The 21,626-nt window shown below is 40.7% G+C and overlaps 1 protein-coding gene across 11 annotated transcripts in view; it reads right to left on the bottom strand.

Moving 5' to 3' along the window:
• Positions 1-21,626, bottom strand: part of foxp4 (forkhead box P4) — a 281,713-nt gene that overhangs the window by 76,778 nt on the left and 183,309 nt on the right. For all 11 annotated transcript variants that reach the window (XM_015342583.2, XM_069190380.1, XM_015342579.2 and 8 more), the window contains one exon: positions 12,766-12,943. In XM_015342583.2, coding sequence (XP_015198069.1) covers positions 12,766-12,933 — 168 coding nt within the window. In that variant the 5' untranslated portion in view covers positions 12,934-12,943. The remainder of the gene's footprint in view (positions 1-12,765; positions 12,944-21,626) is intronic.

The raw sequence follows: 21,626 nt of genomic DNA on the forward strand, positions 1-21,626 counted from the left end.
AAAAGAATGCAAATGTTGTTTTGGGAGTCTGTAGGACAGACCTCTTCTACTTGTTTCCTATAGCACCTTTAACAGTCAGTTTTGACTCACAATTTCAGAAAAATGTCTCACAGAAGCAAAGACCCCTCTCCAACCATAGCACGCCCTTGGGGAGCTGGAAGACATCACCCACCACATCACATTTTTAATAGTTCACTATTGCTCGGAGAAGAATCTGATTTGTAAAAAAAATATTAAAAAATAAATCTCATCTCTTCGAACTCTTGTCAAGGATTTGACAAGAGAACCTTTGGCGATGTGGCAAGAGAAGCTCTTGGTGATTGTTCAAGCGCTTGTTGATCTCTGATTGAAGGTCTTTCCCTCCCGTCAGGCTGGGACTCTGAGAAAAGGGAAACTGTATCCATGTGTCCTTCAAACCATTCCCAATGGGAATCATGTCCCACTAGCCCTGTAGAGCTGTAGTGCAAGAATACGCCCACATCATCCTCACCCTGTGAGCAAACAGGAAGCGTCTTGTTTGATTTCATATAGAACCTGACAGAAAGCACAGGTTGAGAATCTGCATTGGGGCTGATCTGCTCTCTGCTCAGTAATTAACCAGCTGACTCAGCTCTCTGGGGAAAAGGAAAAGGGGTCCATGTCTGGCATTAAAACTAGCATAGTCATGTACTTTCAGCCTGCTCTGACATACTGAGACACTATAGGGTATGTTAGCAGAAGTCAGGGAAAACATTTCTTATACTCAAGCAAAGAAAAATACCCAGAAAAGAAAACCCCACCATTCAAGAAGTTCTAAAAATCTGCTAGAACAAAACAAGTTTACCAATGATGAACACTGGAAATTAAAACCTGTAGAAAAAAGCTCTAAAACTGTAACACTAGATGGGGACGTGAAAGCTGAGAATAAATGCCATTTTCAGTTAGGTAATGAATGAAAAAACTGAGGGGTGTGCTGGATGCAGTGGGGATTAATTTTGTTCAAGAGCTTAGGCGCAGCTTTCAAAAGACATACGATCTTTCTAAACCTAACCCCCGTTGATATTTAAGTCCAATACTGAATTCACTCTATAAATCACATTTCAGGTTACAGACAATATCACTCATCCTTACCAGCATGCTGTTTATGCTGTTCTTCACCACTGGCAAAGTAAAAGTTGACATAAAAGTGAACATATGGCACTAAACCCTTTCTTCAATGATAATAAAAATGATAAATAATAATTATAAATATAAATAATAAAACATTCAAGCAGTTGCTGCCAAAAATAGTTTAAACAGAAGAAACCATTGGAACACTTTATATGAATCACTTGAAAATGCATGTGTCTTTTCCCTGTTGTTTTAAAGCTCAATGTTTTTTGTTTGTGGTTCAAAGAGCTCACACCTGGCTGCGGCTTAAAGGAAGTTAAGATGAACACATTGAGAAAAAAAGTCAGGACACAAGTCTGAGGTGGGTATTGTTAAAACTGTTCTGAAGTTGCCAAGTCTGGAGGGATTTGAAAGGGCTTTTATTTTAATTAGATGAGAATAAAATCTAACAGGAAGAAATATGACTTAAACAGCCATCCTCTATGAACACCCTATTGCAACACCTGACATGAAAGTTTTCTTAAGGAGGTATCGCTCTCACCGACTGCAAATGTTTGTTACTGTACCCCTTCACCACTGAAATTTCAACACTCCTTCTGGACGCAGGGGGACCATCGGGAATTTTCAAACTTAAGAAAACCAACAAGGAAAAGTTTGCCAAAGGCCTTTGTGGTGGACACGCTCTTTTCTTTTCAAATGTTGGGGCATCAATGCGTTTAAAGCAGCACAAGTTCACAGGACAGGAGATAGGACTGCAGTCATCTTCTATCTTAAGATATCATCTATGGTACCTAAGAAGGATCAAACTAAGCTTCTCATTATTTCAGTTTCATAATTTAAAAAACACACAAAAAAATCACATTTCATTCTCTGTTCCCCTAACGTTTCTCTTGGTTGACTTTAATCTCCTTTTAAGAAGCCAAAACACAAAGAGAATGTGCAGGCAAGCTAATTAGCAACACTTAAAAGGGAATCTGGTTCCATTGTTAGGAGCCTCTCACCCTCCCCGGTTTCCAGGACAACAACTTTGAGTGTGGCAAGGCACATATTTGAATATTTTGGTGGTGTGTTTTGAAGCAGTGAATGAAGTGTCCCAAGACAATGCTAAGGGAAACCAAGAGGGTCCTCTGGCACAAGTAGTGCATGGGCCATGGTGACAAACACAGTGCCTCCTGGCTTTAATGCCTAGTCAAAAGTAGTTGGGCCTGCTCTTTGCAGCAGAATCTGGCCAAAGCTTTTATGTCATCTCCTTTCCTGTCTTTTTTTTTTCCTTCACAAGAGCTGAGGCAGCTAAAACACATGTCAATTAGTGTCAATTATGGCACCAAGTTCCTTCTGTGGACAGCGTCCAATAGGAAATGAGCTCAGACTACGACCACGAGACCCTTTTCTCTCTTGCAGGCCCACAAAGTCCATCAGCTGTAAATGAGTTACTCTTCTTCCTGCTGCCCAGGGTGAGGACTTTTTTTAATGATTACAGAGAGCACTACCAGGTCACTGCTTCTATCCCTGCACAGTGAAATTATATCTTTCGGAAAAGTCATCACACCTTTTTTTATGACTATGTCTGTCATTAAAAGAAATGCAGGCCAATAAATTACGAAACTGTCCATCTATTTAAAACTATTTCGTGTTTCTGCAAGCTGGCTGCTTGCTGATCGAAAGCTTTTAGAAAAGTACCTTCTCAGTGTTATGAGGCCTGTACTGCGGAGGCCATGAGGAGTGTTTTCGTCTTTGCCCTTGAAGGAGTCTCTGGACTTTAACAGGCAGGCTATGCTGTCTAACAAACATGTCCTCGTATCCTCTGACCACATAGAGGAGCCACCACATGTACACTGGATAATGGGGGCAGCACTGAAATCTTCCAACAGCCTTCTTCCACAACTACTGTTCACTCTCAGTAAAGGACCTTCAACCTTCCCGATGTCACATCTGTTAGCAAGCCTCAGACAAGCTCATTAGTAAACACCTTAGTTCAACTGATTTTTTATGTATTTTTTTGCAATTTAAGACAGTTATCAACTTCTGTATACAACACATGAGTATATGCTTTATCTCCCACCTACTGTGGCGCATACGAGACAAAGATAACTAACGACCAGTAAGCTACAGGCCTGAGCAGTCCTTTGGCCTTATCTTTAGTCCCTGATCATTTGGTGAAGGTAACCACACAGTTTCCCCAAAGTCATGAGCTCAGCATTGTTCTAGCAGAGCTAAATGGCTCAGGGGGCCCAAAATGTCTTGGAGGGTTATCAGGTGCATCCAAACTAAACTTAAAAGAGAAAGAACGGTTAACATTTCATGTTTATAGGTCTGATGGCTGAAATGATGTGAAGCTGAGAGCATTGGCAATCATGGTGGGTTTCCACCACAGCTCAAAGTGCTGCTAGTGGCCAGGGGACTAGAGGTTACCCACTGCTGCCATGGAGATGAGAAGAGACTCACCGAGGCCTGTAGCTTACTCAAGAGAATCAGCCCTGAATACTTTTCTATGCCAGTCCCACAGGAATCAACTATCCAGGGAGGGCCTGAAGCCATATTCGAAACAGATAGGAGAGTATACAAACACTGCTGCAGCTTACTTCATTAAGGGGAACGCTGGACTTCAAACAATACAATACATCTCAGACACAGATATACCTTTACTTTGTGATTCCTAGAACTTTGCGATGAAACGAAAAAAAAAGTATTATTAATGTGACAGACCTTCTAATAGGGTTGGAGCTCAACTGAGGAAGCTACATGATATCATGAACGTAAAAGCTGTGCCTCCCTTAAGGCAGGCTGACAGGAGTTCCCCTTCGGCTACAGACATTCCTGACCCGGAAAGGAAATGGTCTGGTCAGAGGAAGAGGAGGGGAAAGGGGAGGCGAGAATGTCGGCTCAGTTCTGAGTGAAAATATGATTTCAATTAGTGACCCCTTTGTTTCTAAAATGACTATACACCAAGAAGTGCCGAAAACCAATACCCACATAGCTAGACAATACCCTGGGCTCACTGTTGCTTTCTCAAAGGTTTCCCTTGGAAAAAGCCATAAATTATTTTTATAACCTGCTCATAAATATGACATTCCAACATTCCAGAATTAGGACTTGATGTGTGAAAAAATCATTAAATAAAGAATATGGCGTATCAGAGACCACATGTGAAAAGCATTACGCTTTATGCTGCATTTCTATACAGCACACATATACACATATTAGTGTGTAATATGAAGCTTACCCTGCTGCTAAGGTGTCTTTCATACACATGAGGACAGTTCACATTAGTCTTGGTTTCCAATATTTGATGTGCTTAAACAAAGCATTCAACAGTTACATCAAGTTTCATCAATACAGTCAGAGCTTTACATTAAATTAAATGCAATGTGTTTTAAAATCCGCAGTGACACTTTATACGTTTAGAAATTACACACTGAGATTTAAGTCCCTTGTGAAAGATAAATTTGCTTTTTTTCCTGTTTGTGCTCTCCAAGAGTTTTCTTTCTTTTTCCTTCCAGAAGTTAAGCTCAGAAGTGCTCAGCAGAAAGAGAACCCAGGCTTTTTCAAGAGGGCTGCAGGAAGTAAGTGCACTGGAGGTCCCTTTGTATCACCACGGTAACAGCTGTGGGAGTTCCTAGATGCTAGGCAACCCCCACCCCACCCCCCCGACCCTGCTTGACCTTTCCCCTCCCGCGACCCCTGTTACAATGTAACTGTGCACAATTAAATCTTGGAATGCTTTTAAGCAATGACACCTTTCAATGGACCGACTGTGTCAGATTTACTGGATGTTACTAATGGTTTCTACATGCTTGGCCCATCACCTTCCCTGTCTAAATGGGATATCATACCCAGGCTGAAACCCAAGTCCCCATCTTTTGTTCGTTAGCTTTAAGCTTTCAGAGGAAAGATGCAGTAATCCCTTTTCAAATGAAATAAAAGTTAACATTAAAAGGAACAGGCCTGCGCTCCTACAATCCCCCCTACCAGCACCAAACAGCGGTGTTACTTCAGCCTCTCGGCAGCTCCCGGGTGAGACAGTGGTCACCGGCAATTGGTCAAATGAGCTTCATTTCACATTAGGACATGATATACCTATTACTGCTCATTGACTGCTTGGTACAAGGCTATTTCACACACTTAATGAGGCCAAAGAGAGGCCAACTATATCCCATCTGCTGACTGTGGAATGCTTTTTGCACCATTTTTAACCCTACTTAACATTTCATATAGCGTCCTGGGCAACCTATTAGGCAGTCTAGACAGTTTTATATATATACAGATAGAAAGGCCAACAGAGAGACATACACAGATACGATAGGTATAGGTAGGTACAATAGGTATGTAAGTTAAAAAGAGATGGACAGGTACCCTTTTGTTTATATTCTACTGTCATACTGTCATCCAACCCATCTTGTTCTCAGGTTTCATGCAATGAAAGCAAAAAATGAGTCCTGTAGTGTCACTTTTTAAACTTCAAGTTCGACAGCAGTGTTACTGGTTTGTAAGCTGATCTCATCTAGACTCGGAAGTGAAGCGAGGCTGTGCCTTGTCAGCACTGAGATGAGAGATCTTCAAGGAAAAACAAGTTGTGTGGGGATTGTGGAGCTGTAGGTGGCTCTCCTTCCTGACAGAATGTCCAAGCCAATGCTTCAATATGGAGAACAGGAACACTCTGCTTTAGAACGTTGCAGCCTTTAGATAAAATTGTAAACTAAAGTCTTGACTATTTGATCACTGAACATCCCTGGTAACTGCCTGCATGAGTAGCGGTGTTATCCTAATGTCCTAGCTATAATCCTGTCTGTGCTCCTTAAACTACATCTTTAATTCAACTAAAGCAATGTTACACTTCTCTACCTGTCATGAGACTGCTGTTACGGAATGACAGCACATCAGTAGTAGACGAATTGGGTCTTCTCCTTCATGTAAAACAATTTATTTTCAAGCAAACCAGCTGTGCACTATTGAGTCTAAATCAGATATAACTATTTAAGATGCTTTCTTTACAGTAGTAATAAACTGTAACATAATTCTGCCATGATAAGGATGCATTTTCCACACAAGTACATATGCATTAAGAGTACGTCACTGATTGCTAAATGACAGATGAAGGAGCTGCCATTTAATGGCCACTAAACACTTAATGGCACACTAAGAATCCCAACATTTTCCCACTAAGGAAGTTCAAGGAAGCAGCCCCATAACTACCCCCATCGTATATAAACAATTATTTCAAGTTATTATTAAGTTATCCCTAGTGCGAATGCATCTGAAAACAAAGTGTTGTGGCAGAATCACCTGAAATGAATTTTCCGTGGACGAATTAGCTACTATCCCCCAAATAGGCTAGATGTGGTGAATGGGCTTCCTCTCATTTGTAACTGTTCTTATATTCTTGACACTGTATAGATTTTAAGTATAAATAACAATTCAGTTGCAAGAAGATATCTTAGCAAGCGGCCAAGGTCCTGTTCTGTGGTGAAAAGACAGCACTTCTCATAGGGAATGAGGCAGTGTTTCAAAACCATGATTTGTCCACCAGTTTCTCTGCATATGTAACATATCAATTATTTCAGTCATCGGTGTGAGGAAGGGGACAACCTGCTAACTGGCTGCAAAATGGTGTCTGTTTCCTGGAATCGAAACAGGATGCACCTAAATCCAGTGGCTCAGTGTCCGCTGTAAACCACGTGTAGATTCACCTTGTACCTGTCAGGCACCCACTGGCAGGTTTACGCCCTGATATACTGTATCTGCAACATGCCAATGCTCACTGTGATCCACACCCCGTGGCCCTACTCTTTTCAACAACTCTGATACTATCCCTTGAGCTTTTAAAGGCTGGGAGAACAGAATGTAAAGAGTGAGTGTGTGTGCGCGCATGTGCATGTGTTGGGGAGGCCAGACTGCTGCTTTTTCTCCAAGAAAGGCAGCCCTGGTCAGCAGACAAAGTGAGAAGCTCCAAAGTGAAGGACATAGAGCAAAAAATGAAGGTGGCTGAAACCCTGGCTTTCTGCAGCGAGGGGATAAAATTCTATTAGCGTTCCACTAGTGTGCACTATTAGTTTTTTTTTTCCTCTCCTTTCTTTTTTTTTTTTGCAACCAAAGGGTTTGCTGGTCTTAGGGGTGTGAAGCAGACGAGAAACATTCCTCATGGGGCCCAGGCGCCCTTTTCTGACACGTCTCAGCGTTACACTTTCTCTCTCTCTCCCTCCCTCCCTCTCAGCTGCGGATTTCTGCGCGGCTTCTGTTTGTTTGGTAAAGACTCCGGCTTTGACGTCTTGAGATGTCTGTGATTTCTCCAGGGCTCCCGAGGGGCTCAGGGAGAAACGGCTTTGTGTTCTGACAACTTGAGTTTGTGAAGAGGAGCTGAATGTTTTTTATGCTTGAGCAATTCTTGGCAGGGTGTTTAACCACTATCGGTATACAACAGCTTCCAGGTGAAAGATCCCGGAGACACAAGAAGAAAAGGAGAGACAATAAACAAAGAACGAAGACTTGGGGGGAAGGGGGTCAAACTGGAAAGAGATGTGGAGGGGTGTCTTTTGAACTCTGCTAGTTTGTATGTTTGAGGAAAACAAAAATCAGTCTGATATTCTGAAGTCTATCTTCAGCACATGCGCTGTAAGAAAGGATGTCCATAAAGATTTCTAGCAAATAGCCTTTTTGGGTAAATCCAAACCAAAGAAGACGACCAGAAAAGTGTTACAACTGTCCAAAACCACCAATTTAAGACAAGATGATTGTCTTTGCACAAGTTTATCGTCAGCAAACTCTGGAGACTCAATAATGTAGAATCCAGATTAGGGTGACCTAAGACTGTAGTCAGCTATGTACATCACAGTGCTGCTTCGGTGACCAAATCTCCAAGCTATGCTGGAACACCGCCTTTTGCCACTCTGCAAGCTATAGGGGTTTAAGCGTAATAAATTACACTTAGTAAATCTTCCCAAGAATGCTTCACAGCCTCCTTAGCTATTTCAATCTATTGTTCGTGAAAGAATCTGGCTTCCTGGGAGGCTTTTGAGAACAATTAAAAGCAGTAAAAATCATAACATGGGGGAAACAGTCCATCAGCTTAACTCATTTGTCAAAAAAATTAAAACTACCAAATCTGTTGTGACATCACAGGATATACTTCCATGTTGACTGGCACAGAACTATGCCATCTTATAAACAGTGCAACTAATTCATTAAAAGAAGCTTTGTAAAACGACCAAATATTTACATTCATGGATCTATAGCTATTCTTACTAGCACGAAACTATACTGTCTTATCGCTCTGAATCTGCTGAAGGAAGCTTCTAATTTATTATCCCATATTCACCATGCATCTAATTTTTGAAGGCATGCACAGAGGCCTGAAGTGGTCATGGGCCTCTACTTGCACAGCTTTGCAAGCAAAACCCGTCAAAAAACAGGAGACAGCAGTGAGGAGGCCTCTGGCACAGTCTCTCGTTTCACACCAGGGATACACTGTCGCGAAACCAAGCTAGCAGTACAGGCGCTCGCAAATCCTGTGACCGCAGTTTACACAGAGGCAGCCACCTGAACTTAAGAAAACAGAGCTGCCAAGTGCACCAAGAACCCCAAAACGTAAAAGGTTTTCATTGAGAAAAGGCAAAGTAAAACCAATGTTGACAGTCAATTTTTAACTGCTGCCAGCAGCTTAAAAAATGAAGGGAGGTTCATGTGAGACACCATTCCCTTTCTAACAACAACAGAAAAAGATGTTCTGTGAGGGGAAACTACAGGAAAGTGCATCTGAAACGGAGTGCAGGAGACATTCCTTTACAGAAGGTGTGGCAGCCTGGACCAAGCTTCCCAGATATGATGACAAGACAGATGCCCCTATTTCTTTCAGGAAACAGTTGGATGAGATGACTGGATCTATAATAAAACAGGTTAGGTTGGCCAAATATAATTCTCTCATTTGTAACCATTCTTCTATTCACTTCAAGGTTGTAAGACATTTTAAAATCAAACTGTTAAGGCTAGCAAAAGTTTTACAAATTCTACATCAAAGCACAAGCAAAAGGACAATCTGACTGTGATGCATAAACATTTATTCTAATTTGTTGTCAAATGGACACACGCGCTCCCACATGTGGAGCAGGCTTGTGTTTCTACTCAAAACAAGATACATCTCCTGCAGTTTCCTTCTTCTTTAGGGGAGGCATTCAAAGATCAAGCTTTAGTTTTAGGACTCTTAACCAATTCTAAAACAATCCCAACTATTAGAAAGATGTAGAAGAAAGAGCAGTTACAACATTCTTCCCTGACTACAGCTTATTATCTTACATCCCTCAGAGTGAAAGTATGAACATAAATGAACGGGAAATGAAAATGTTAACAAAAACAAACACAAACAAGACCTCTGTTGCTTCAGAGGAGAAACTAACAGCAGTAGTGCACTGCTCTCCTGTGGTAATCACTTCTAAATTACAGCATGCCTTTATGTATAAGGTATGTCACCTACTGTGTCACCCTGTGAGCAGGATAACCAGGAATACACCATTTCCATGTGTGTACACAAAAGCAACCCCGGCAGCCAAAAAGCCCCAGGGTAATTTCATCCATCATGACATCCCTGCATGACTTTCCAGAACATTATCTAAGGCACTGTTGTGCTTCTGAGCCACAGAAACGTCACTGAGACAGGGTCCCCAGCGCCTTTAGGGCAGAAATAAGGCAGAGCTATATCTTCTCTCCGCCAGTTCCCCCCAGTCAAAGTGCTAACACGGCACAGAAACGGCCGTGGAGCAGAAATCACAGGTAAGTGAGAGCTAGGCTGCGAAGCCCATCAGGTTATCTTATGCTTTCTGAGCACGGCAAACAGCATTCAATTCTGCGAGCGTCTGTGCTGAATGAACAAGTGTTCTCCTATTTACCGCCGTGTTTCTGATACGCAGTCACTCTCTCATTCTCCGCCGTTCGATCCCCAGGGGTGATATGATGTGTCACAGCGAGATATGCTCCTCCATGGCAGAATCTACTGAAGGGCAGGAACATTTAGGAGTATTACACGGATGATTACTCCCTGGATCAGAAGGCAACAGGCTAATCATCTATTTACAGTATTTATAAAGGAGGAGAAAGACGGATGGACAGAATCAGAGATGCTTTACACGTGATAATTTCCCAGATCAATTATTATATTGGTTAGGTGGACAGCTGCATTCACTTTCATTCATCATGTATGTCTCCCTGGCATTTCTGATTCAATTACAGACTTTGATTTTTTTTATTTTGTTTTTCTTAAGCAGGTAAACAGATTTTTGACAGAAAAATATTCAGCCGTGACCATAACAGCAGTACCATGTTCGACGTGGCAAATTTACTTGCACTGGGGGACCTGCCAGTTCCTTAATTTAATTAAAGACTTTCAGCCATGTGGCAGCATGCAGGTGTAAAAAACACTGAGTTAACAGAAGGGAAACTTCCTTCCTGATTTACGTAATTTCCTTAATTGCAATTAGCAACCTTCACTTCAATTGACAGAGTCTGTTACTTTTGGATTAAACAGGTGATCAAGTATACTCATCAAGCCTGCTGCCTTTTTTTTAATCCTTCACTTGGAATGACCATTCCAGAAATCATGCCTGTACCTGCAGTTTGCATGTTGAGCCAGAGGGACTGAATATCAACGAAGGTCACCCATTCTTACCTTCTAGCTAGTCATCTTTAATAGAACAATACAAAGATTGGACCACTATTTTAAAAGGCATGACACATGAATATCAGACAGGCCATGTGGCACAGAAGAAAATCTCTTAGGAACATCCAGACTCATTCTCAGGCAGCACAGAACTGGAAACTATTGATTGAAAATCCCATTTCACATGTGAATAATCCAAAAAAGAATTTATCGCTGTAATTCTTAGGTTTTATAAGTATCATTGGATTACTGATCAACTGATTTTGGTAATATGTACATTTCTCATTCAGATTTCAATCATGAACCACACAGAAGAAACTAACTACCCATTCATAATTCTGTCAGCACCAAATGGTTTTAATTTTTTACCAATACAGCCTCTGCATTCGGATCTATGCTGGGCAGCACCCAAACCTGCAAACTCATTTTCATTTTTCATTCTTGCTCTGACCTGGTTAAAGAATACACATGGGCTGCTAAATTAAACGTTATTCCACATGTGACCAAATGTAATTTTATTTCCATCAAACAATGCCAGACAAGTTTTAAAACAGACTGCTGCAAAAAATATTCTGAGAGGAATAATGACATTCATCTGACTGTGCCACGGCAGTGACCTAACCCCTCAGGAATTAAGATGGAATTAGTCTAAGATAATTATAAATGTTTTAATGACATTTCCCTGATTTTATATTCCAAAGTTAAAAAAGTCATCAAAAACTAGTTTATCTTGAATGCTACTGTACATACAAAAAGGTAGACAGTTGAAACATATCCACTATGCCTTGTCCAAATTGTCATTAGGATAATCTTTTCAATCCTGATCAGAAACATTAGCCAATTGTTTTTTTGATTGAGACGACAATCTGGCACAATGTCAGGAACTGTAATCTATAATCAATATCATTTTAAAGTAACTCAACACCTGGTAGTGAACAAAAACATTTATAAAAGTTGCATTCTCATTTCCCAGGTTTCGTCCGATTCATCCATTTTAAATGGGGCTTATGTGACACAGTTTGCTTGCATGTCTGTGTATAGACAACAGTGTTAAACATCTGATACATGCTGTGAACTAGAAATCTAATTTAAAGGTTTGTGGTGTATCTGCAGCCTTGTTTTTACCTTTTGAGACACTATGAGGCAAGTCTCGATTCAATCGTGGTGAGGATCTTAAAAAGTGGACTTCCCTCAAGAACTGTTTTTTATACCACAAACCCATGGAATACACTAATGCAATCTTACCTTAATCAAGGAGGAATCGGAAAAAGAGAAAATAGGACCATATAAAAAAGGGAAGAAAGGTGAGAGTAATCCACAAAGTAACAAAATAAATGTGATTTTAAGATAAGAAAATCTAGGAAATGAGAACATCCAGGGGGCAGAGGGCAGAAGATTCACATTGTTGAGCAGACAGTACATATTCACAAAAGCCACGGCATGAAAATTAGAGTGTGCACAACCTAATAACAGCTAAGCAGCACTTACTACCCATACAGTGTGCGTGGTAGATAATCTGCTTGTGAAATGAATTCAGATTAAATATAAACATACTTTTTCATATATTTGTATATCCCACCACAGAAATACAGTATATATTGACATCCTCTGTCTACAGTAAAGTCATAAATGCGTTAAAAGTTGTAAATATTTCTGGCTCTGGAAAAACTGATTTTTGGAATGCAAAAAAACAGTGAGGCACACATTCCCCATGGACAGTAAAAGCTCACAAAAAAGGACATCAACCTCACTGGTGTTCACCTTGGGCACAGTACATTCTCTGCGTATTACTCGGTCGGCACGGTAGTGCATATAGTCATTATTCAAGGAAATGTGTCTCACTTTGATCCCTCTGTACAAGATTTCACTGCTATATCTTTTTTCACAACACTTATGTCTGACATGGCCAACAACCTTTATAAGCACCCTTTGCACAACATGAGTTCTTCAGTGACTTTACAATGCAGCTGGGACAAACCAGACACACACACACACACACACCCATGTAGGGGGGTCAATGGGTAAATTCTTACCTGTTGCTGCTGGAGGTGCAGTAAATCCACAGGGCTCACTTCACCATTGGTGTCACCGTTGGAACCACCCTCTCTCCCTCCACTGTCCGATTGGCTGTTCAGGCTGCTGACTCCATTTTGATTGGAGGGGGTTGTTCGAATGGTCTCAGTTGCTGATTCTACCATCATCACGTGTCACCTAGTGAGAGACGCACAAAGAAGGAAAAAAAAGGTTAGTAATGACCAGTAATGAACACAGTCCTGTTTCAAAAGCTGCTGTTCAGAGGTTCTTACAGGCACATGCAAATCTTTGAAAAAACAGCTCTTTTCATTTAAATGTCTCCTACATAAGCTTCCCTCAGGATAATTTAGAACAGAAATTCACTTCAATCTCAAACGCCTCAGACCCAGGACCCACACCCAACTCCCCACAGCATCAGCCTTCAAAATCAAGGACAGTTGCGTTCAGCTTTTTTTAAAAAAAAACTCAACAAAGTAAGCTTACAAATGTCCCAACTCAAATATTTCCTCATTTACATTTGAACCCTTTGAAAGAGACACTAAAAATAGCAATCAGGCATCGAAACAAGCCCTACCTCTAAACAGCAGAACGGCAGCAAAAGGCAAGCACTAGTTAAGCTAGGAGCGCACAGAGGCACACTGTATGGAATCTGGAAATGCAGGGGGCATGATGCAGAGCTCAAAGAGTATTGTATGATGGGGAAAAAAGGAAAGAATTTTTTTCCAAGGTAATTCTTTTGAGTTTTGATCTTCTTTCTTTTGCTGTACGCAGTTCACTTTGTAAGTGAGGTTGGTGTATTGCAGTAAGTATAGGGAAACTAATTAGAAAAGGCAACTGCAACCAAAACAGAAGTTTTCCTCGCTCTTGTTTTGAAAATGCCATTCAATTACACGAAGATGTACTGACGGGCGCCAAGAACAGACTGGCAGCGTGGGAGAATGAACGGCTAAATATGAAAAGCTAGAATCTTCAGTAAGCAAATTGCAAAATCCAAATAATGACTACTGGTTTCTTGTATTTCTGCCTTTTCCAGTTTAAAAGAAAGTTTGCATCTCACTACCATCACCGCGGGACAGGCAAACGGAATGTAAAAAACCCATCACCAACTGCCTTCTGGGAAATAAGAAAAACAAAGCAGCAGTAGCTTAGCCCTCAGAGCACGACTAAACAAACACCTCTAGCTTCAAAAGATCGTCAGTTTCTTCATTTTGAGACAGGAAACTAGGGATGCGCTACAATGCATGCTGGTTTTAAAGGTCAGACATTCTACAGTGGAGGAATACCGCCCTTAAGAGCACTAACTGGACAAAGAAAATATTTTTTGAGGTAGTTTTGTTGGCTGGCCACAATTTCTTTGATCTAATCAGTCATGCAGGCTTTACAAAATATGGCACTTTCTACAATTAAGCTCAAAATAATTTACTGCAGTTTTAAGCACTGGAAAAACAAAGCTATCACTGACAAAAGAATGCTATAGTACACAACGTATGACCATACAGGGCCAGTGTGATTTGTCTTCAGTAAAAACACACAGCTCAGCTTCTTTGTTCGCAGAGGAAAAGTATCACTTTGTGTTTTTTCTACATTAGAACTTTTCAAGACTGCCCTATTGCCCTTTCAACTTTCAACCTGACCCTTGGATATCTTGCCTGGGTTGAAGTATAAAAGCATTTCAATGACAACACAGGACTGACACATGAGGTGCCGAAGGAATATGAAATAAGGTTCTTCCACAACAAAAATGTTGTCCTAAGTGTTTGAAAAGGGGCTGAGGCTATAAGTACTTGTACCTTGTTATTTTACCCCCCACCATTTCAACATTTAAACTCTTACAGCACAAGATGGTTCATGATGATTCACAGAGAGTTTTAAAATCCCTTTGAGTTCAGAATTCAGCAGCATATCTAATCCTTGAGAATAATGAATAATCACTGGTTTCAATTATATTATATTGCCCATCGGAGAAGACCACTGCTTGCGAACAGACAGGATGGGGATTGTTTTAGGGGCAAATAGCAGGAATGACAGGAAACGATCACAACTAAATAAAAGGAGAAGCCTGACAATTACGGTAATGCACTAAACTGAACCACCTGTGAAATATGTTTCCTTCCACCTCTCCTCACACTACTATCCTTTCTTTTGTTTCAGTTACATCGTCCGGCATCAGCATTTATGTCCTGACACTTTTTTATTGCCTTCGCTTCAATCTTCTGATTGTTTACCCAAAACTCCCAGTTGCAAGTTTTCTTTCACTACTCTGCACCTCTCTCTTGTCTGACTGGGAATTCCTCTTAATAATCTTTACCTGTAAGAAAAAGTAGCAAGAAGAGCAGAAACACAGAGCTCCTCCTGGCAGGTTGTGACATTACCAGTTCAAGACTTGTCCCATCTTGCCATGCTCTAAAACACCTTCTAGTTGAACTCCGACCTCTAACAATACACACAGGAGCGTTTTTCACTCTTTAGGGGATTCTTCACCTTTGAACAAAATCACACATATTTAGGCAGCACAGGAAATTAAAGAATATTTTGCTATTTTAATTGGTAAGATGCATAGGGCTGAACATGCCTTGACTTCGAGAACTAAATTAACGCCTATGGTATAAGAATTTGATCAGCACTGCCATTTTTACACATGCAGTGAAAGACAAGGTTAGCGGAATTGCCCAAGAAGAAATTTTTTGCAAAACAAGTAGCCTCAATCTATTTTCTACATTTGAGCTGTGGTTGTCATTGCTGAAATTCGATAAGACCAGAACAGCACACTGCTACTACATAATCTGACTGCCCTGAAAGAGTCTTTGTTAACTTGTGCCAGTTTAGCATGCCAAATAGAACACCATGTTTGGAAGAGCAGGTGAAAGGCTCTGATTTAGACAAAGATGTTGACCGTATGCAGAACTCTTCTACTGTTATATCATCAGGTTTTTGTTAAGTATGTTGATTCACTGTTTTTTCAATCTCTCTAAATCACTTTGCTGAATTCAACTACAGTTATCAAGTCAGCCTATTTTTCTGTGTTTAAAGGCCTAGGCCAAATCTTGGTAATGTGCACGTCTTGCACACTAACTTGCCAAAATGTCAAAAGACTCCACATCACACAAATGGGCTCTCTCACTGGCAGGACAATGAAGTTTACTTGAAGAGCACTAGACAGACAACATCTTTCTGGCCAAGAAAATCCCCAGATCTCATTCTTATTCATCAAATCAATCAATCACACACTGCATTACCCTAGGCTCAAACTTGACTGAAGGCCATGTTGCAAGAACAATGTCAATAGACTGGGCTGTAAACATTTCAGAAACTAGTGGCACACATGCCTTATCCTAGACAAGCAGTTCTTGTTTCTTCCAGAGTCCAGCAAATCATTTGGTAGAGAATTCACAATATTGTAGCCTTCGTAAGAGACAAACCCAGGCACTGACCCCAGGTTTGGAGAAAACAAAGAAGCTTATGTCAAACAAAGACACCATCAAGCAGAATTGACGTCTAAAACTGGTCAAGGAGGGTTAAACTGGTTTACTTAATTTGGTCCCAACTGTATTTTAATAGATACATTTAACATTGTTTTAGTTGAGGAGAGATGTTAGGTTAAACAAAATAAAAACAGAAAACCCATTTCCCAGAGAAGAGAAATTGTTGAATGTCTGTTTTGCTTTGCACCAGCATGACAAAAGAATGAGAGCTTTTCATTTTTTTTGCAGATAATTCAGAGCCTAATATTGCCATGAACGCAGTATTCAAAGTGAGGATGAGTGTGGCCTTAGAAGGAGCATGGTGGAAGTGGTTTTGCTGTGCCAGGTAGACCTCTGACTGTGGCCTGAGAGGGTGTGGCGTGGTGTTGTGTAAATTACTGCTTTCTCTGCAACAGGTGGGGCAGATGTTTTGCTCCAAGGATTGTGGGAATATTCATACAGAGATCAAGTTCAGCTTAGCATGCCTGGAGGGAGGCTTGTGTAATAAATAATTTCAAGAAGTTGTCTTTTCATTGTTGTTTCTGCTTTAAGAGACCTATACATGAAAGAAGTTGAAAAGAACAAGCATAAAGACAATAATACAATAATTAATAAGAAAATAAAGTAATATGTGCATCTGCATTTCTCTTTCATAATATCATGCTTATCAAGAACCACACATTTCCAGGCAAGTTTCCAGTACCAGACTGACTAACCTATTTAACTACCTGTTGACTTCCATTCTTCAGTACAATAAAAAGGCTACAATGAAAACAAGCCTATCCATAAATAACTTTTACATATTTTCCATATAGAACAACACACACATTAACCCCTAGCTCTGCACCTGGAAAGGCTGTGCTGAAGCACAGGGAAAACAGCACAATCCCAAAGAACATAAGTAAGGTTGGGGGTGAAGAATCAGCACAAAGTAAAGTAACATTTATAAAAACCGCTTAATGTTTTAGTCAACAGACAAGTCAGTTTTGATATGTGGGGTCACAGACTCCAGACGGAACCCTTGTCTGTCAGGGTCCATATAGTCAGTCTGTCAACAACTTCTTGGTTTGCCTGTCTACTTAGTTCACTATCTCCAGTCCCAACAACAAGCCCTGAGCTGGGCTTCTGCTCTGAGCCCTCGTTGCCTGAACCATTCGTCAAAGGTGGAGGAATAAAGAAGAGTATTCAAGACTGATCTAAACCTAAACCTCACTTCTACCCAGCTCCCTTACAAAAGTAAACTGACAATTTTGGCAAATTCTGCATCCTCCCTTAAAAATGCTTTTCTCATTGCACACGTTGATGTAAAGAGAAATCCCTCGCAGTAGCATAGACTGCACATGGATTGTTTTGAACTTTTGCTGTGGAAAGAGGGTTTCCAGAACACCATCGTCTACTCCTAGAACTCAGTTTAGCAGTTTCAATATTTCCAGCAGTTCACATTGTGGTGTTTAAGAAATGAAAATGATCTGGACTTTAAGCCATGGGGCTGCAAAGTTACCAACTGTTTCTGAAAACACTTGAAGCATTTCACTAGTCGACTTCAAAAATACAAAATAGCAACAGCTTCCCAGCATGTTTATGAAAATCACACCCTACCTCTTGGTCTCTCTGCCTTTGTTTTACAACCAAAAGAAATTCTGACATTTACTAAAATTTAAAAGAATTTTCCACATTTATTTCATGTTATTGTTTTAGTCTTTTCCAGTACAAACAGAAAATCATCACAGTCAAGAAACTGCATCCTCCATTTCCCCTGTTTTGTTCAAATGTAAAAAGCAATTCACCATGTTAATAGCCCTTTATCATGTTAAGCTTTCTGGGGGAATATTGAAACAACTCCCAGAGCCAGTTTCAGCCTTGCGTCAGCTCAAAAGCACGTTCTTATTAATAATAGAAGCCCAGAAAACGAAATAACATGATTGGAAGAGACAGCTGAGATGGTGCCAATGCATATCAGTGCTAGCCCCAGGCTATTAAAACAGTATCAGCTCCTTGTCGTGCGAACCAGTTTATCAGTGGCAAGATTTGCATACATGTTACAGAAGCCTTTATTTAGTCAAAGAGGACACTGGGCAAATAGTAAAAACACCAAGAGACAAGTAAAACAGCTGTAAATTTGAAGCTCGAACGATACAACAATGCCCAATACACTCCACTGGCCTTCTGTACCCTACCAGTGAAAAGCTTTCTTAGCTGGTGCTTTATCATCTTCCTTTACATCCTGTTGGTATGCAATTGTGAAATAATAAAATACTGAGAAACTATCCATGAAGACATTAGTTATGTAGTTGCGCTACATAATGTCTGGTGGCAGGATGCTTCAGTGATGATAACACAATCATTCTAATTGTGCCCCACTTTGAAAAATCTTGCGTGATCTCCACTGGTAGCAACTATAATACAATTAAATCTTTTTTGTCTGTACTGCTGGAAAGCTATCGGAGAAAGAAATTTAAATACAAGTATTCTGAAAAAAGCCATCTTTTTTTTTAATTTCACATTTTTACATTTATTTGATTACTAATGATCTGTAATGTCCAGTAAAAAAGTAATTCCTAAAGCCTTGGAGAATCAACACAAACAGAAAAGGGAAGGCTCTTTTTAAAAAGTCAACCATTGAAACTAATCAGAACAAGAAGAAATAAAAAGTTCTGTGTTAGTCACCAGTGCTGCCCATGCGCTCTCTGGAAGGGTGGGGCATATTGTTTCAAGGATGTGTGGAAAGAGGGTGAAGGCAGGGGGGCAGGTACAGACAGGGGAGGGTAGGAAGGTTAGGAACAGTACTGGTGTGGGAGGAGCAAAGGGGCACCTCTCCATGACTGTATCAGCACCAGTGCACACAATTCATGGTTTTAAAGCATTTCAAAAGCACCTTTTCCAATTTTTTCTGTTGGTAGGGGTGGGTTTTTCTGCTACACGACAGAATGTGGGAGGAAATCAGCCATGAAAAACAAAACGGGAAGAAAGCTCAGAGAATCTCTCCACTCCTGGGAGTCTACCTCAATTTTTAACATAGCCTTTTTTGCCCCACAATAACGTACACCCGCCAGTTCCAAGCCCAGCCTCCCCCCCATTAGGGCCATGGGCTCACAGGAATGTCCCCCTGTTGGAGGACTGTGCAAGGCATCCAGGTGTCCCATGTTTATGGGCACTGATCCCAGCTGTAATGCCTTCCTTTCAGTATTCACTGCGCACTCAGGACTCTGCACCCCCAGCCTCACGTGTGTTCTTCAACCTCACAGGTTAAAGGTTTAAAGTACATGATGAGAGACTTCTTTCCAATTGCTAATAAAGGGATTTACCTTTTTCCCATGTGAGCACCCCTACATTGAGTATGACGCACATGGAAAAATGACGGGCCCTGTTATAGTCTACATATACACTGCGGAAACTCTTTTCTACAGCCACCAGTTTCCTCACTCAGCCAAAGGCTTCGGAACCAGTTAATGCTAACTTCTTGCATGATTTCCTGGACCCCTTCCAGCAGATGCAGCTGAGATTTATTATTGGTTAGGTAGCTTAAGCAATAACTTCTAATCACTTCTTCAGTTCAAAGCGTATTATCAAGAGTCTGGTTACTTGCATTGTTGGCTCCCGTTCAATTTACAAACCCATGTGAAAAAAAGTATCTTGTATAACAAGGGATTTCAGAACTGCTTCACACAAAGCAAACGTTTAGGAATATTTCATTCATAATCACCCTTTGGTAGCCTGAGATTCTAGAATACAGTGGATATTTTCAAGATATTAGAGACAACGTTGAGACAATACTAGGCAAACAGATGTCATGACGCGTAACCACTCTTGAGTTAATCGGCCTTCCGAGTTCCAGTTCTGTGCCCTTGCCTATCAGGCAAGTCCTGCCAAACTGCTCAGCCGAGGCTAAACTGTGCTGGCCTTTGATTCCAAGCCTGAGATTCACTTATAGCAGAGTTATACCACTACAGTCCCTCAAGGGCACGATGCAATAGGTTTAGGGTTTTTGTTTTAAATCTCCAGCAGCTGAAGACCTTTGAAAGGGTTGACAGTTGTCCAATTAAACCAATTACTAATTCAGTTAGGGAAGTAGAAGGGTGAAAGGAATGAAGACCTGAAGACCCTGTGGTCCTTAAGAACTAGAGGCATGTACTCCCCACTCATGGCCACCAACTTCTTCACCCTTCGAGCAAAGCTGAACGCTCACCCCAACTAGCATCCTAAGGGACTCACTTCTCTGCCTTCATCTCCTTACACCAGAGAGCACAGCACTGCAGTTCCATTAGTATACACGTTTAACAGCACCTCTGACACATCGGAAATCACATTCCAAAAGTCAAACCATGCGTCCCCTCTCTCTGCACTGACAAGCAATGCTGTACACAAGGGGTTCTGGACTGAAGAACGGCCTTAGTTTCATTTTCACAAATCAGAAGAAAATATTACACATCCCTCTTCCTCTGGAATACATTTTCTAACATGCCCACTCAAGTATTCCAGCTAAAGCACTTTATTATTACAACCAAATTTTCATTTAATTTTATGAAGGTAAATAAAGATAAAATTAAACAATTAAGGGGCTTATAAATCAACATAACATGGAAAAACTCTTCTTCCCACAGGCACCGAGCAGCCCAGCTCTACTTCATGTCACTCTGTTCTCATGCTATAGAAGTCAAAGTCCTGTTTACTCAGTCCATACAGACATTTCTTTCAGGTAAACAGGTTTTCCCAAGCACCAAAATCTCTCCTGGACAGCAATGTGCTTGAGGGCGTAAGTTCACCCTTGATGTTTTTTTTCTTTAAGTGATTTTCCAGCTACTTTCTAAAAGCTGGTATGATTTAAGTCACTGGAGATTCCTGCACATGAGGCGTGCAGCGATCAAACAGGCAGCAGTCCCCACAAACAATTCAGAAACCACGCAAGCACTGCATTAACCTCATTTAGAAATGACCAAATGTTTTCATTTGTCTGCTTAATATTGTCCTAATATTTTCTTTAAAAACAAACTTGTTTGTAACATTCTAAAAAGGGCCTCTTTCATTGACCGATAAAACAAAGAGGAGCAGACTCTACTTATAGACAGCAAGGTTCTCTGTTTCGAGTGTTCCTTCACTGGATTTCACCGTCATAGGGGTCTAAAGCAAGAAGACTAATACCTGCACTGTACAGTGTGGTGTACATGCACAAAAAAATTAAACAGCACAAGGGTATACTTAAATATGACTATATTAATTTTCTGACACACATCATAAAAAAAAAACTTCCTTTGTCTTGCAAGTAGGTTTCATGTGATGGAGATAACATGGATCTCATGTTAACGACCACAGGATATTATCCCGTGATCATCGAGAGGAATAATCCCATTCCTCATATCCTGAAACGGTTTAAGAGGGTAATGACAGGGCAAGGGCACCCT

Source organism: Lepisosteus oculatus, chromosome 5 (assembly GCF_040954835.1).
Source record: "Lepisosteus oculatus isolate fLepOcu1 chromosome 5, fLepOcu1.hap2, whole genome shotgun sequence".
NCBI lineage: Eukaryota > Metazoa > Chordata > Actinopteri > Semionotiformes > Lepisosteidae > Lepisosteus > Lepisosteus oculatus.